General features: G+C 37.2%; 1 protein-coding gene across 2 annotated transcripts in view; it reads right to left on the bottom strand.

Moving 5' to 3' along the window:
* The window catches only part of LOC106061033 (uncharacterized), a 71973-nt gene that overhangs the window by 25601 nt on the left and 29215 nt on the right, over nucleotides 1-17157 (bottom strand). For both annotated transcript variants that reach the window (XM_056014499.1, XM_056014500.1), the window contains exons 16-26: nucleotides 16130-16192; nucleotides 14515-14583; nucleotides 12699-12761; nucleotides 11057-11101; nucleotides 10595-10678; nucleotides 10273-10308; nucleotides 7489-7548; nucleotides 5735-5797; nucleotides 3149-3172; nucleotides 1369-1452; nucleotides 368-427 (exon numbers count right to left, since the gene is read on the bottom strand). In XM_056014499.1, coding sequence (XP_055870474.1) covers nucleotides 368-427; nucleotides 1369-1452; nucleotides 3149-3172; nucleotides 5735-5797; nucleotides 7489-7548; nucleotides 10273-10308; nucleotides 10595-10678; nucleotides 11057-11101; nucleotides 12699-12761; nucleotides 14515-14583; nucleotides 16130-16192 — 651 coding nt within the window. The remainder of the gene's footprint in view (nucleotides 1-367; nucleotides 428-1368; nucleotides 1453-3148; nucleotides 3173-5734; nucleotides 5798-7488; nucleotides 7549-10272; nucleotides 10309-10594; nucleotides 10679-11056; nucleotides 11102-12698; nucleotides 12762-14514; nucleotides 14584-16129; nucleotides 16193-17157) is intronic.

Here is a 17157-nt window from a genome sequence, read left to right as displayed (position 1 = left end):
GCCTGAAAGAGGGAACGTCACTTTTTCTTTACTAGATGTTAGTAAAGTCAGTGAATCACCATTTCAGACCCTAAGATCTATTTGGCATGATGTAAAGGTAGTCTTGACCTATTTCCCACGGCTAACTGTGACCAGCACAACGACCAACGGCTTTTAATAGGTAGCTGTTAGAGTTATGTGGACTTACAGGCGTCCTCAAAATCCCCCCCCCCAAAAAAAAAAAAACATTCTTCAATGAGATTCTAACCCAATACCTCTTCGGTCATCTCGCGAACCCTTGGGTTCCGCATATAACAATATGGGAACCACTACACTATAGGACAAGATATCAGTATCATCTGTATCATGTTATCTCTCTAGTATTCACCTGAATCAAAGCTGCTTCAATTGCTCCTATGGACTGCCTTATTCGACCTGATTTGAAATCCTAGAATTATATTGGTGCAATATATAAATTTTTAGTTTTAGTTAAACTAGTGAAACTACTGATTAATACATACTTAAAATACCGAATATACTGTCATTGGCAAAAAAACAAACCCCATTTGGGCCTTTGTTTGAGACACACATCCATAAAAAGCTAAAAATATTATAGAAATAAAAATCACCCTTTGGATTAGGATTTTGTGATTTTACCATCACAAAAGAGATACAAGACACCGATAGCAAAGACAAACAGACACAAACACTCTTTTGTTCCCCTGGAAATCAAATTATGAAATAGAAACAATCTGATATAAATTTTTTACATGTAATTATGAGTGCGTGTGTCCAATCCTATTTCTGAGCTTGGGTGTACTTCTAAGGATGGCTGCCTGGTCGTGCGGTTTGTGCGCTGGACTGTCGTTAGGATTTATCGACCGTCGAGGGTTCAAACCCTGCCCGTTCCCATCCCCCGTCGTCCTGAGTGAGGTTTGGACTAGGAAGTAAACTATCTTCAACTCCGAAACATGTAAAACATTTAATATTTTTGTGCATCTTGTCGGTACTCAATATATGTGCCATTTCGTAACACCCACCAAAATGTGTTACAATTTTTTCATTAACTAACTGAACACGCACATCAACCAATAATTAAATATATAATTCAAATTCAATAGTAGATTTACCAAAAAAACAACACAAAAAACTTATCCAACTCTGATATATTTTCATCTCTTCCATACGCATAAGTATGGGAAACTAAAACTTCTCGAAGCGGAACTAAAATACTTTGAATTTCATTTCTAATTATGTCCCTTTACATATTTAATTATAGTGAACAAACTGGAAGCTACGACAAACGTATGCATGCAGAATCTTTTTGTTTACACTTCTCTTGGGACTTGGCGCGTACATCACGTGATAACATCATCCACACTTACATACCTTTGGTTTTTCTGCTTCCTTCTGCATCGGTTCTGGAAAGATCCTTATCTTTGAGTCTTTTGTCTGTTCACTCATCTTCCTTAGCTTTTAGAAATTTGAATTGAAGCATTTTTAATGGAGTCACAATTAATCTTCTCTTTCGTTTTTTATTTCTCCTTCTTTGAGCAATAAAAAGTAGCATAGAAAAAGAAGAACAAGCGATATGGAGAAATGCGCTGAAGGGGGGCGAGGTAAGGGAACGCAAAGAAAGAAGACTAAAAAAGGAAGATTGCGATAGCTAAGAAATTTGATTACAAAATGCTAAAGCATGCACCCAAAAGTCATATCTCTCTTTAATATACATGCTTAGCATATCAATACTTTCTAAACGGTTTGTCTTCGAGTCTGAAGATTAATGAGGAATACAGTATTTCCCGTGGCAATGCAGCCCCAGCTGTGGTCTACATATTTTGTCACACCCAGAGCAAGCATAACCATTATCCGCCGCTGGTCGATTAAGATTTTCTTTTCGCTGTCTGCGTCTGTCCTCGGCAGCGGATTTTCTTTTGGTCTCAAATGTGTATCCCGCGGCCCTTGTGAGTGACCTCCAGCTGTCTCGTTCTGAGGCCGCCTGCAAACCAGGTGCTCTCTTCTATGTCAATTAAATCGTTCATAGTTTTAACCAAATATGCTTAATACTTGAAATTAGAACCAACATTGTTTTACCCTATTTAAATACTTGTAACTTATATTGTTAAAACTAAAACAGTGTATACATACTAATTAGAAAACCGATTATTTCAAATCGTCTCTAGTTATTATCCTAAATAGACTTTTTGTTTGTTTTAAATATTTGTGGCTGGATAATATTTGTGCACCTTCAATTATAGCGGCAGCTTCTCAAACGTGATCATAGGTCCATTCTACAAGAATGTTTCGATCAGTGAATGGGTCTCTTGAACTCACCCAGTGGGTCTAGCATTGAACTGGGAAAGGTTGTTTATCATGTGTCATCACTTATGCTATTATCTTACTATCCCGGGATCTTCAAATGGTTACTATCCTAGTATCCTTGGATACTAAATGTCTATTACTATTCCAGTATATTATGACATTTAAAGACATTCGAGTATCCCAGAACAGTGAAATATATGTTTTCTAGCTTCTCGAGACCTTAAAAGGATTGCTATCCTAGTATTCCGGGATACTTAAGGTATACAACTGTCCTAGGGTTGTCTGAGAACATGCTAGCTAAGTGTATATGTTCATGTCTTGTAGAGCCTTATGATTAGGCAGCTTGTTTTCTCAGTGGACAATGTGAAATCCTTTGTCACTGGGCAAAGTGGTGATTTTTGTTTTGTGGTTACAAGTATAACATAGGTGACCAGCCAGTCCTTAGAAAACGTCAGTGTGGAAAAAATTGACCCTCATATCTCTCCTTCGTCTTCCTACTCTTTTATTATCTCCTCTCTTCTTTCCTCCCCTTTTTTATCTTTTCTCCACCTCTCACTCCCTCTTCTATGCCTCTTTCCGTCTCCCTCTCTTTCTCAACCATCTGTCATTCTCTGCTCATCAATGTTTTCTATCCTCTCTTAATCTGTCCCTCTATCTCTCTACCTTCACTTCTCCATTCCTCTCTCTCTTACTTCGTGTGTGTAGTGCTTCCTATGTTACTGTGGCTCTTTTTTTTTTTTTTTAAATATATATACTTAAAAAATATGTGCATTAAGATTAGTAAAAGAAGATTTGCATAAAAGATTTGGAAATAGAAATAAACTTTTAAAAAAATGTCCCGACTTACAAACATGGCCATGTCGTACTCGAACTGAAATGAAATTATAAAACAAAAAAAAAACAACACAGAAATGAGTAGAAATAAATAGCTAGAACATGACTTGATGGTGAATATGTTCGTACATCTATATTTCTCGATAGTGAAAATAGTGAAACATTAATTGATAGAGACAAAACCGTTGAAACATTAATTAACAGAGACTCAGTTAAACAGTTGAAAGAAACATTGATTTGATAGTGACACAATTAAACAGTTGAAACATTAATGGACAGAGGCACAGTTAAACAGTTGAAACATTAATGGACAGAGGCACAGTTAAACAGTTGAATTATTAATTGATAGAGAGACAGTTAAACAGTTGAAATATTAGCTCGATTGAGGCACAGTTTAAGAGTTGAAACATTAATTTGATAGTGACACAGTTAAACAGTTGAAACATTGATTGATAGAGATTGTCAAACAATAGTGTTTTTTTTTTCTTTTTGTATTATTTTTTTAAATTATAAAATGACCTCTTTCAACCCTTGCGATCTTTGGTGGACGATTATATAAAGCTCATCTGTTTACACGACCAACACTAAGACCCCCCCCCTTTTTTTTTTAACTGGACATACGCCAGGTACCCATCAGAGTTGTGTACGTAACCTAACTCTCCCGAGGTGCTAGACCACGCTCACCACCGTGATTCCAACTCGGTATCCTTTGTTTCGAAAGCCTATCCCTTTGATACCCGGCCACCCCACGTCAAATATATTAAACTATAGCGGTATAACTTACAAGGGAAGGAACCAGGGTGACAATAAGACAAAGAGGAAATGTACAGGGGTGTACGTTCATGGCGGGAAAGTGCAGGCAGTTGGTCGTTGTTCTGGCCACATGACACCCTCGTTAAGCGTGGGCCTCCGAAACAGATGGTTTTTACACCTTCTGCTCAATAGACCGCATGGTCTGAAAGGGGAACTTTACTTTTTACTAACTTTTTATGTTGAAATGGCCAGGTTTTATATGTTGAAATGACTTGATTTTATATGTTGAAATGACTTGGTTTTATATGCTGAAATGACTTGGTTTTATATGTTGAAATGACTTGGTTTTATATGCTGAAATGACTTGGTTTTATATGTTGAAATGACTTGGTTTTATATGTTGAAATGACTTGGTTTTATATGTTGAAATGACTTGGTTTTATATGTTGAAATGACCTAGTTTTATTTGTTGAAATAACCAAGTTTTATATGTTGAAATGACATACTTTTATATGTTGAAATGACCTAGCTTTATTTGTTGAAATGGTCTATTTTTATTTGTTGAAGTGACCTAGTTCTATATGTTGAAATTACCTGGTTTTAAATGTTGGAATGACCCTGTTCTATATGTTGAAACGACCTTACTTTTATATGTTGAAATAATCTACTTTTATATGTTGAAATGGCCTATTTTTATTTGTTGAAGTGACCTAGTTCTATATGTTGAAATTACCTGGTTTTAAATGTTGGAATGACCCTGTTCTATATGTTGAAACGACCTTACTTTTATATGTTGAAATAATCTACTTTTATATGTTGAAATGACATACTTTTATATGTTGAAATGACCTAGCTTTATTTGTTGAAATGGCCTATTTTTATTTGTTGAAGTGACCTAGTTCTATATGTTGAAATGACCTGGTTTTAAATGTTGGAATGACCCTGTTCTATATGTTGAAACGACCTTAGTTTTATATGTTGAAATAATCTACTTTTATATGTTGAAATGACCTACTTTTATATGTTGAAATGACCTACTTTTATATGTTGAAATTACCTACTTTTATATGTTGAAATTACCTACTTTTATGTTAAATAACCTAGTTTTATATGTTGAAATGACCTAGTTTGATATGTTGAAATAACCAAGTTTTATATGTTGAAATGACATACTTTTATATGTTGAAATGACCTAGCTTTATTTGTTGAAATGGCCTATTTTTATTTGTTGAAGTGACCTAGTTCTATATGTTGAAATGACCTGGTTTTAAATGTTGGAATGACCCTGTTCTATATGTTGAAACGATCTTAGTTTTATATGTTCAAATAATCTACTTTTATATGTTGAAATGACCTACTTTTATATGTTGAAATGACCTACTTTTATATGTTGAAATGACCTACTTAATATGTTGAAATGACCTACTTTTATGTTAAATAACCTAGTTTTATATGTTGAAATGACCTACTTTTATATGTTGAAATGACCAAGTTTTATATGTTGAAATGACATACTTTTATATGTTGAAATGACCTAGCTTTATTTGTTGAAATGGCCTATTTTTATTTGTTGAAGTGACCTAGTTCTATATGTTGAAATGACCTGGTTTTAAATGTTGGAATGACCCTGTTCTATATGTTGAAACGATCTTAGTTTTATATGTTCAAATAATCTACTTTTATATGTTGAAATGACCTACTTTTATATGTTGAAATGACCTACTTTTATATGTTGAAATGACCTACTTAATATGTTGAAATGACCTACTTTTATGTTAAATAACCTAGTTTTATATGTTGAAATGACCTACTTTTATATGTTCAAATGACCTAGTTTTATATTTACCTCCTCGTCGTCATCTTCATCGTCCTTTTCAGGCTGTTTTGTCAAGCTGGAAGTGACACGAGTCTGAGATTTGGAGAAACACAAAATATTTATATATATATATATATATATATATATATATATATATTCTTAAAAGGAAACATGTTTTGTGTTATTTTAACACATTTCTTATTCCATATGCTAGGACAAAGTCGTACAGGTGGGCTTTCTTCTTCCCTTTTGCTATTACAGCATGGAACGAGTTTCCTGAGTCTGTCAGCCAAAACAATGACTTAGCAGATTCTACGTCTCAGATTAACATGCATGACAAGATTGACATAGACATACATAGAGGGACATACGTAGGACATATTTCTATTCTTTTTTTTTTTTGAAGTAACGTCCTTACTTTATAAGATAAGAAACAGACCCTGAATCAATTGGATCAATATATTGTTTGTTTTACATTTTGCCAATAGCTTTTATCTATTCGTTTATGATTATTTATTTATTTCGCATTTTATATATATATTGATATAATCTTAAATAAAAGTTTGGAAAACCACGTTGAACTTTTACTTTTTCAATGAAAGTAAGATTTGCGATTAACATTCCATTTGATCTGTTTGCTATTTTACATAATAACATATTTTATAAAAATAAAGATCCGTTATTTATAGTCGATGGTGACTCGATAGAATATCTATCTATACCTATGTTACTTTTGGTTTCAAAGGTTGTTGTGTGGCCGGGGTTGTCAATGGGGATAAGCTCCCATTGTCTATAAAAATACTCCGAAAGGCATGCGTCTTAGATAGCCTTTGAAAACTAAGTCCAGCACCTGACCTGCTTGTGTGGATTAGATACTTAGCCTGGTGAAACTGCTCTTACTAACAGGGGAAGGAGTGAAGGCGGATACCTGGCGCCACAAAACCGGGAGCTTCTGGCAGAATTTCGACAGCCTAGCAAGGCTATTCATCTAAGAGAAGGGTACTCTGACTTCAAACCCCCTCTGCCTTGCGGTAATAAGGCTTCAGGAGACAACCTCAAGGAAAAATTAGGAGTAAAGCCCTTTAGGCGTTGGGAGTATCAACTATGAAATTCCTTCCAGCAGCTTCTGAAACTGAGCTGGTGCCAAAATGTAATGCGAAGCATTCCTTTGGATCACATCAGCAAGGTCGAGAGAGGGATCATGACGCATAGGCCACCCATGACCTCTTTATCTAAGGCCCAGGAATGTGAGAGGCTAAAACAGGGGTTCTCAACCTGTGGGTCGCGCCTCACTGATCAGCCACCACCCGCCCCAACCTGGGCAGGACCCCCCCCCCCCCCCAATACGATTGCCAGGGGTCACCTAAGACCATTGTCCATTCTTCTATTGCTGTGTGTGTATGCGGAGGGGGGGGGTCGCGGCAGAGTGGGTGGTTGTAAAAAGGGGTCGCCGAGCATAAAAGGTTGAGAACAACACGGGAGACAACAGTTACGGCTTAGAAGTCCAACTTGATTGGCGTGTCTCTGGCGGTGGGAGAGATCTTCGCGCCTCACTGATCAGCCACCGCCCGCCCCAACCTGGGCAGCCCCCCCCCCCCCCCCCCAGGCAGTTAGGCCTGCCTGCTCTAATGGGTGCTCAGCGAAGGCGCCGGCTCAGGGCTTAGTTTAAAACGACAACCATTGCATCCACTGTCTTCCGAGACAGAAGAGTCCATATATACGTATGTTCTTACTAGCCCTATAGGATCCCACCCAATACGCTGAGACAGCCAGACTTAACAAACCATTTCTTTTAAGCTTATCTCTGAAGATACTGTGTCGTCCACTTTGCGTTGGAGACTTTCCTGTCGAGAAAGAAATAAAGAAAAGGACGATAACGACAGCAATGCTTTAACATTTTGTTGTCATCCCGCATTAAATAAATCATGTTCAATCTTTAGAATGTAGTATGCGTAACAATGAATATTTAAATAAAAGATTTAAATAAATAATTTCTTTGTTTTTTAAGTGGCTTAGGTCTGTTGGAATAACTTTCTTGCATAAATCCACAAAAAGTAGTCACGTAACATGTACATCTCAATTATATAAGTATGTGGTTTATTATGTAACTCTCGATCGCTGCTTAAAAAAAGAAGTCAAAATGTGGAACCTGGTGTAAGGTTAAAGTGGAGACCGGAAAGACGAGAGGGCGCATGCGTCAATGTCTGGATGAGAAAAAGATATTTGTTGCTACGATACGGGTTAGTGACAGTGAGACAGTGAAGGGCAGACGCGAGTCAATACAGGCGTCTACGCTTCGTGTGTTTCAACAGGTATTTCGGACAGATAAGGATAAAGAGAAAAAAAAAGTAATTTAATGCCTGATTTTTGCTAATGTTAGTTGGTTAGATCTTGGGGATTACAGAGAGAATTAGAGTTTGGAGCTTATAGAGAGAGTTACAGTTTGGAGCTTACAGAGAGAGTTACAGTTTGGAGCTTATAGAGAGAGTTACAGTTTGGAGCTTACAGAAAGAGTTACAGTTTGGAGCTTATAGAGAGAGTTAGAGTTTGGAGCTTATAGAGAGAGTTAGAGTTTGGAGCTTATAGAGAGAGTTAGAGTTTGGAGCTTATAGAGAGAGTTAAAGTTTGGAGCTTATAGAGAGAGTTAGAGTTTGGAGAGCTTGTAGCAAGAATAGTAGAAAGTCTGTAGAAGCTGAAGTTGTACAGAGAATAGAGTTAGAGTTGTTATACTTGTATTGTAATGTTTTTGTATAATAAATATATTGAACATGCTACAACGCACACTTTTCGTTGTATAGAAATCATCAACAGTTAAAAGGAACTTATAACAGTTGTGAAAGAGTAAAAACAGGGGCGTAGCTAGGAATTTTTCATCGTTTGGGGGCCCGAGGGGCTTGACCTCTTTGGGGGCCCCTGCATTTTGCGTAATACTTAATTTTTAATGTAATAAAACACTCGTGAGGGCCCTCCTCAAGCGGGGGCCCAGGGGGATTTTCAAACTCTCCCCCCTCCTCCCCCACCATAGCTACGCCACTGAGTAAAAAAAAACAACAGCACAATGTCATTAGAGATACTCAAGTGCTATAACACTTTAGACATTTTTGTAATCCCAAAAAATGCCGCAGCTTTTTTTTAACTTCTTCCTTCTCCTGGTGTATTCTGTACCTTCGATTAAGATAGTCCCGTATATGGACTTCCCTAAACTATATCAGATATAGGTCTCTTATATGCCCCCCCCTTATAATTCCAAATATTATTAGGCAAGCCACAAATATGACGAAATGACAGCAATCTGAAGGGCGGGGTGTACTGAGGCAGGCCTGATCTCGCCATGGGCTGTAGCGCTTCTGCGACGGATGAATGGAGTTAAATTAAAAATTAAACTATAGCTTATACATAGCGCTTCTTTCATGCTTATAGGATGCTCAGAGCGCTTTGGTCCAATCTTATTTGTGGACCAGTGGGGAGGGGGAGGGTGTATCTGGGAGAAGGTTTTCCGTGAAGTCTACTTGGCCTCTCGACCACTTCATTGTTGGTGCGCTATTCGTTGTTAGACTAGCTAGCTTTACCAAAGGTAAACAATATCACCTCCTGTCTATACAATTAAAACAATTAATCTTGAAAAGCTAAATCAAATAGATGCATTGATTACTTAAAACTGTTGTGTTGTTTTTATTAAAGAAACGATTACAAGTAATCACAACACATGTCCATATGGATCAATAAAACAGTCTGTGTCTTAGTCTTTGTTTTACAAGAGGCATTCAACAGAATAAGGCTGGCGCCCTACCTAATTAAAATTTGATAAGATGTAGGTCTGATATAACTATAATAAGATAGATATAAACACTAAAAAAAATTAGGCCATGCATATTCGAGATAAGGTTATCATTTTTAGGACTTTTATTAAACACAGAATTTACGCGAGGTCATATTCAAGGAGGGTTTAAGAAATCTCCGCCTTATTGCTGCTGTCAAACAAACTGGCAACAAAAGGCCACCCTAACATATTGCTGCTGTCAAACAAACTGGCAACAAAAGGCCACCCTAACATATTGCTGCTGTCAAACAAACTGGCAACAAAAGGCCACCCTAACATATTGCTTCTGTCAAACAAACTGTCAACAAAAGGCCACCCTAACATATTGCTGCTGTCAAACAAACTGGCAACAAAAGGCCACCCTAACATATTGCTGCTGTCAAACAAACTGGCAACAAAAGGCCACCCTAACATATTGCTGCTGTCAAACAAACTGGCAACAAAAGGCCACCCTAACATATTGCTGCTGTCAAACAAACTAGCAACAACGGCTACCCCATGTTATTGCTGCTGTCAAACAAACTAGCAACAAAAGGCCACCCTAACATATTGCTGCTGTCAAACAAACTTGCAAAAACGGCCACCCTATGTTATTGATGCTGTCAAACAAACTTGCAACAACGGCCACCCTATGTTACTGCTGCTGTCAAACAAACTTGCAACAATGATGTCTTTAAACTACTGCTGCTCACCAAACTAATTCTACAGAAAAAACAAGCGCGAACAAGACTTGAACAAATAGACTTACATCCGATGAATGTATAGTTCCTCCGTATTTCTTGGCCTAGAGACAAAAGGTATTACAAAGTGTGAAGTAACAAATAAAACCATCGGTCTCTGCATCTAGACATCAACTCGTCTATCTATCTATCTATCTATCTATCTATCTATCTATCTATCTATCTATCTATCTGTCTGTCTGTCTGTCTGTCTGTCTGTCTGTCTGTCTGTCCGTCCGTCCGTCCGTCCGTCCGTCCGTCCGTCCGTCCATCTATCTATCTATCTATCTATCTATCTATCTATCTATCTATCTATCTACCTATCTATCTATCTACATACTGTCTACATACTTCTTCACTTTTCTTTGCTTTTGAGGCCAGGATTGCAGCAGCTGTTTTCAGTTCTTTCTTCTTCTTCTTCTCCATTCTTTTATCCTGCACATGGAAAAATATATAGATATAGATATAGATGAGATATAGATATAGATATAGATATAGATATTGATATAGATATATACAGATTCTTAGAGAAAGAGGTAAAAGATAGATAGATAGATAGATAGATAGATAGATAGATAGATAGATAGATAGATAGATAGATAGATAGATAGATAGATACATACATACATACATACATACATACATAGATACATAGATAGATACATAGATAGATACATAGATAGATACATAGCTAGATACATAGATAGATACATAGATAGATGCATAGATAGATAGATGGCCAACTGGATGGATGCATGGATAAATGAATGGATGGATGAATGAATAAGTTGATAGATAGATAGTTTGTATAACCTGTTTAACTGCTTCCATGGCAATCTTTCTTTTCTCCAAAAGCATCTAATCAGGAAACCAAAAAAAAAACAAAATTAAACTTACTTTTATTAACATCAGACGAGAACACCTGTCAGTAATAAACTCTACAAATTCAACCTTCACTATCAAATACCATATAATGGCAAAACTCTGCTGTGTGTGGACTACAAGAAAAACACAAAATTAACTTATTTCAAATCCGCAGGGCCGGCCTTAGTTATCAAGGGTTCCTAGGCATAGTTGACATAAATGAAATAAAATATTCATACAATCACGACTTCAAAAACAAAATCAATCCTTTTTGCATTAAAAAAGATAGATCTAGAGTCTTTTTCTTAAAATATGCAAATAGGAGCTTAAAACTAAACATTGGTGTTTAATCTTGATTTTAAAAGTTAAAAATTGTGTGTTGAAGGATGTTAAAAAATTTAGCATTTGGAATTTTTCTCCAAAAGAAAAACAACAATGATGGTGTTCTAACATTAGTAGTCTTTCATGAAAATAAAATTGAGTCATAGTTGAGAGTTGGAGCTAGGCTTGTAGACCTAGAGCTAGGAGATCTTCTTATCTTATCTTATAAAATACAGACGTTGCTTCAAAAAAAGATTACGTCCTACGCGTCATGATCTAGTCATGCCAATGACTTAAATTCTGCCAAGTCACTGGTTTTCCTGGCTGACTCAGGCAACCCGTTCCATGCTCTAGTAGCACTAGGGAAGAAGGAGTCTGAGCTTCGATCCAATTGGAGCTAGGCTAGTAGACCTAGAGCTAGGAGATCCTCTTATCTTATCTTATAAAATACAGACGTTGCTTCAAAAAAAGATTACGTCCTACGCGTCATGCATTTAGTCATGCCAATGACTTAAATTCTGCCAAGTCACTGGTTTTCCAGGCTGACTCAGGCAACCCGTTCCAGGAATCTGAGCTTCAATCCAAGTTTTGCAATTATTTCTTTAAAAAAAAAAAAATATTCTGTTTTAGTCCCGTGCGAGGGAAAAGTTGAAGTTATATTTATAAGAGTATAAGAGTTATACAAGAGTACGTCACCAGAGAGTAAATGAGGTAGTTTCGTATTCCCTCCCGATTCACGTGGTTGTGTGTATACAACGCGCACCGTGCTTAGTTTTAGTTAGTTTGTAGTGAGAATCTGAATCCTTTTTAAGTCAATATTTAGTGGTTTCAATTTACTCATTAGCGCTAAACTATAATTTGTTAATAACAGGAGAATCTAGAGATACATTTTTTATACCAAGCTTTTTTTTTAATCTTACAAGAACGTTTGTAAAAACATCTTTTTCTGTATGTGAATGTATCATCGGCAATGTGTTGACGCTTGTTGTGGACTATAAAGGAAATATCACTGATCATTTAAACCCATCATTAAACAGTTCTTGGCCCTTTATGAAAACATTCGTAAAGTTATTTGAACATTCAGGGAGTTTGTTGATGTACTCTGAATATTTTAAAATGTTTGTAAATGTAAAATTTCGTAAAAATAGAGGAGCAACAGCAATGGAAATATAGGAAGACAAGGCCATTCTCCTTTTTGTTGTCCAACAATCACGTGACTTTGGTTAAAGTAGGTCAGAAATAAGGAACTACCTCATTCTCAACAGCTTACCTGCGTCTTGGTGTCACGCCTCATTGACGCCTCATCTGCTTGCTGGTACGATGAGCTTATCACCTGGAGAAAGAACCATGCTCTCATATACACATGCCATTTCACGTAGAGTTGTGCATAGCACTCGGAACCCTAAGGCCAGCAAAAGCGAACAAAAGCTCCCTTCTACCGGCCTGTATGAACGGCGCAAACCCCTCGTATATGCCGTTCTGTCTGAAACGGGGGTTAAATTCGAAGTTTAGTTTCCGGTAGACACGGACACTCCGTGCTCGCGGACTAGAGGCGCGGTCAAGGGCGGAACCAACTGGACCCCCCGTCAATTTCCTTTGATCGACCAAGCTAACTCTGCGGGACACTCCATTCATGTCACGGCCCCTTGAGGGACGGCGCCTGGACGTTGACTGCGGGAGCTCTTGTACATCCCCGCACAGGGCAATGAGGATGTTCTCGCACCCTCTTAGTCACTCCCGCGGGAGCCTTGTTGTGCTACCATTTGGCCTAGCCGTCCCCTCTCACGACCGTTTCCACCCGGGCGCCTCAATGAGGCGGGGTAGCTTGCCAGGGCATATATAGTTATATACCCATACAGAGAAATACATCACTTGGTTGATTTCTTCCAAGATGGAATGTTACGCTTTCTTCAGTAACTCACATAATATTGTAGATTACCCCCTTTTTAGGTACATTGTACATAGTAGGAAGATGTAAAATAAACAATAATGTTCCCTCTAAGTCTAGATTACAATAGATCTAGATATAGATTTGAATCTATATGGATACTCATACATAGATTTAGACTCTATATATAAACTAGATTTGATTTAGATAAATGTAGACAAATAGGGCTAGATCTACAAGCTATAAATTGAGAACGACATTAAATAATCTACATAATCATCTAGACATGGACATATAGATCATCTTTACAGTACTTTGGTAATTGGGCACATTTGTAAGAATAATATAATACAACAAGAATTATCTAATTTTGTAGAGCTTAATCTAATTACATTGCAAAGACACAAAGATAAAAGATGATCTTTTATGTGATACAAAGGATACGCGTTTTTATTTGTCTGGAAAAGGTTAGAAAAACTGTGACAGATTTTTTACAATGCAAAAGACAGAGAGGAATGGAGAAAGACGATCGAGAAATCATGTGTGGTGCCCGAACGGTTCAGGTGAAAGTGACTTAGGCGAACAAACGCCAAAGAAATGACATACATAAAATGTCACAACAAATGACATACAACAAATGTCACAACACATGACACACGACAAAAATGTCACAACAAATGACATAAACAAATGTCACAACACATAACATAAGACAAATATCACAACAAATGATATATTAGAAATGTCACAACACATGGCATACGACAAATGACATACCACAAATGTCACAACACAATTACATACGACTAATGTCACAACAAATGACATACAACAAATGATATACAACAAATGACAAACTAAAAATGTCACAACTCAAGACATACTACAAAAGTCAAAACAAATTCATACAACGAATTTCACAATACGACATAGACAAATGTCACAACAAATGACATACGACAAATGTTACAACAAATGTCAGATCTTAAGGCAAAAATAACAAGCTAATGTGAGTGCGTGCGTATGCTATCTTAAGGCAATGTACAAATTTAGTGTTTGTGTGCTATCTTATGTGACTATTCTAAGCACGTGAGTGTGTATGTGTATACTTTAAAGCAAAGTACCAGGCTTAGTAAGTACAAAGGCGTGTTATCTTAAGATAATGTAGCCCACTGAGTCTTTGATTTCATGGACATACCTCTTTGATGGAATCTGGAATATTGCTGACTGACGGGATCGACGTGCCATCCTCATTGTATAAGTCATCCTAGAAAGGGATAAGCAAACCCACGAAAAAAAGGCATTCAAAATCTAAAACAAAACAATGATCCACAAAACCCTCAATAAAAAAGACATTCAAAAAACTAAAACAAAACAATGATACACAGATTGATAACTTTACCTATTAACTACCTCACCCTAAGGTCAATGTTAGTCAACAATCACAAAGAGGAGTGGCTCAACCAATGGGCATCAGGAAACAAAGAAATGACCATTCCAAACTAACTGAACAATATTAACTTCTTCCCCTGCAAAGAGCAATCTACAACCTTCCAACTAAGAACAGGACAAACACCTCTGTTAAATTACCATCTTAACAAGATAAATCCCACTCACCTACCTCTTTGTAGACACTGCACCCACCCTAATGAAACTGTAAACCATATCCTCTTTGAATGCCCCTTCCTAATCCACCGCGGACCCTACTACCACTACAGCCCAACACCCTGTACGGCAGCGTTGAACAACTGAAGACAACAGCACGCTATTTTTTTTTTTTGGCACAGTCTGCAAAAGAGCTGACAGCTCAGCAGCAAAAAGCTGTCTAGAAGAAGAAGAATGTTCACTTCAAGCTTTCTAATTGTACGTTTCTTTTTTTTTTCTTTCTGTTGTATATTTTGGTTGCTTCTTCATAATCGATGACTATAGCAACCTAGACAAGACTTTCCTCATGACAGCAATGAATGGCCGCGGGCAGTGTTTGAACCACGAATCACATAGGTGACAGTCCAGAATTCAAACCACCAGGAAACAGAAACAAGAAATTAAAAACAAAAATTGACAGAAGCGTCAAGAACATTTTATGAAGTCTTTCAAAGGAGAATTTTTTTCTTCCTTGGAAAATGTTTTAAATTTACAAATCAGATACGAATTAAAACCAAATAATCAAAATGCACGATTTCATCTCTTTTAAACAGCAATAGAAACATTGCATTTCTTAAACAAGGATCTACTTTTATTAAAGAATAGTCGAAAGATCTCATTTCTTTGACCAGGATCCATTTGAGTTGAAGAGATGTTGTGAAAGACCGCATTTCTTTGGCAATGATCTTTGAATTTGTAAAGCTACAACGACCAGCAGTTTTAATTTCCCCAACTGATGTCAGGTACCCATTAGAGTTGGATGGATTTAGGGGCATCCTTAAACTCTCGAAATAAAAAAAAAACAGTCCTCATTAAAATTTAAACCCGGGACATCACTTTCGGAAATCAAGCGCTTTTACGCCCTTGTGACCTTCATATCATCTGCTCAAGAGATCTCAAAGGTCACAAAAGGGGAATCTTAACTCATTAAATATATTCGCAAAAGTATTTTACATGAAGCTTGAAATATATTTACTGACCCTGATATAAGGTAGTCCCCCATCAAGTATAAAAAGAGTAATCTAGAACAGGATATACAATAATAACTTTTCATTTAAATTTCCACTTTCGATCTGCAATCTTCCCATTAGAGAGTTGATCCTTAAGTGCATACACTTCCTGTTTTCACATCTCCTGAGGCGTACATCTCGCAATATAGAGATACTTACGGTTTCTTTGGAGTACCGTTTGCCTGTTTTGACTATCAAGGAGTCTTTTCTTGACTGTGTCGACTTGAACAAAGAAAGAAATAGGTTAAGTCAACATAGTGACATTTTGTTGGAAAAAATTAAACAGGGGGAAAAAAAAGCCTTCATTATCAATAAAAGCTGCACAAAGAAATGTCCATGCAAATGTCCATTCCAAACTGGACAGTATTAACTTCCTCCCCCGCAAAGAGCAATCTACAATATTCAAACTAAGAACAGGATGCACACCTCTGTCAAATCACCATATTAACAAAATAAATCCCACACACCTAACCCTTTGTAGACACCTTGTGGTCTATAGGGCAGATGATGTAAAGGTCATATGTTTCTGTGGCCTACGGTTAACGAGGGTGTCATGTGGCCAGCACAACGACCAACCGCCTTCTTTTCCCCAACTAACGTTAGGTACCCATTAGAGCTGGGTGGACTCAGAGGCGCCCGAAGATCCTGAAGTTAAAAATCCCAGTCTTCACCAGGATTCGAACCCCGGACCCCGGTTCGGTAGCCAAACGCTTTACCACTCAGCCACCGCGCCTCCTTTAGGACAAAGTACTATATTTAAACATTAAAAAGCCTACATAGTACATAATAACATTTAGCATACAACTATTTGTACGCGGCCTTTTTAGCGCAGCAGTTATGACGCTGCCGTTTTGGCGCGATGGTTGTTTTAGCGCAGCCGTATTTGGTGCGAGAGGTTCTGACATGTATGTATAAAACACACATCTTTCATAATACTATTGTTTGAATCACTGTAACATACTATAGTATATATGGAATGAATATTCCAGCCTAATCAAGAAAAAGTAAAAAGTCTGACTATAACATAAAAGCATATTTCGAACTATGAATGACTGCCTGGTCGTATGGTATGAGCTTTAGACTTGCCATCTAGAAGGCCCCTAGTTCGATCCCTTCTGGGTCGAAAATTCACAAACCACAAGTACACATACATAACATATAATTGTTTCATTCTTTTATGAACATAA

This window comes from Biomphalaria glabrata, chromosome 16 (assembly GCF_947242115.1).
Source record: "Biomphalaria glabrata chromosome 16, xgBioGlab47.1, whole genome shotgun sequence".
NCBI classification, from domain to species: Eukaryota; Metazoa; Mollusca; class Gastropoda; family Planorbidae; genus Biomphalaria; species Biomphalaria glabrata.
Note: the sequence above shows the minus strand (reverse complement) of the source record. Positions and strands in the feature narration are given on the sequence as shown.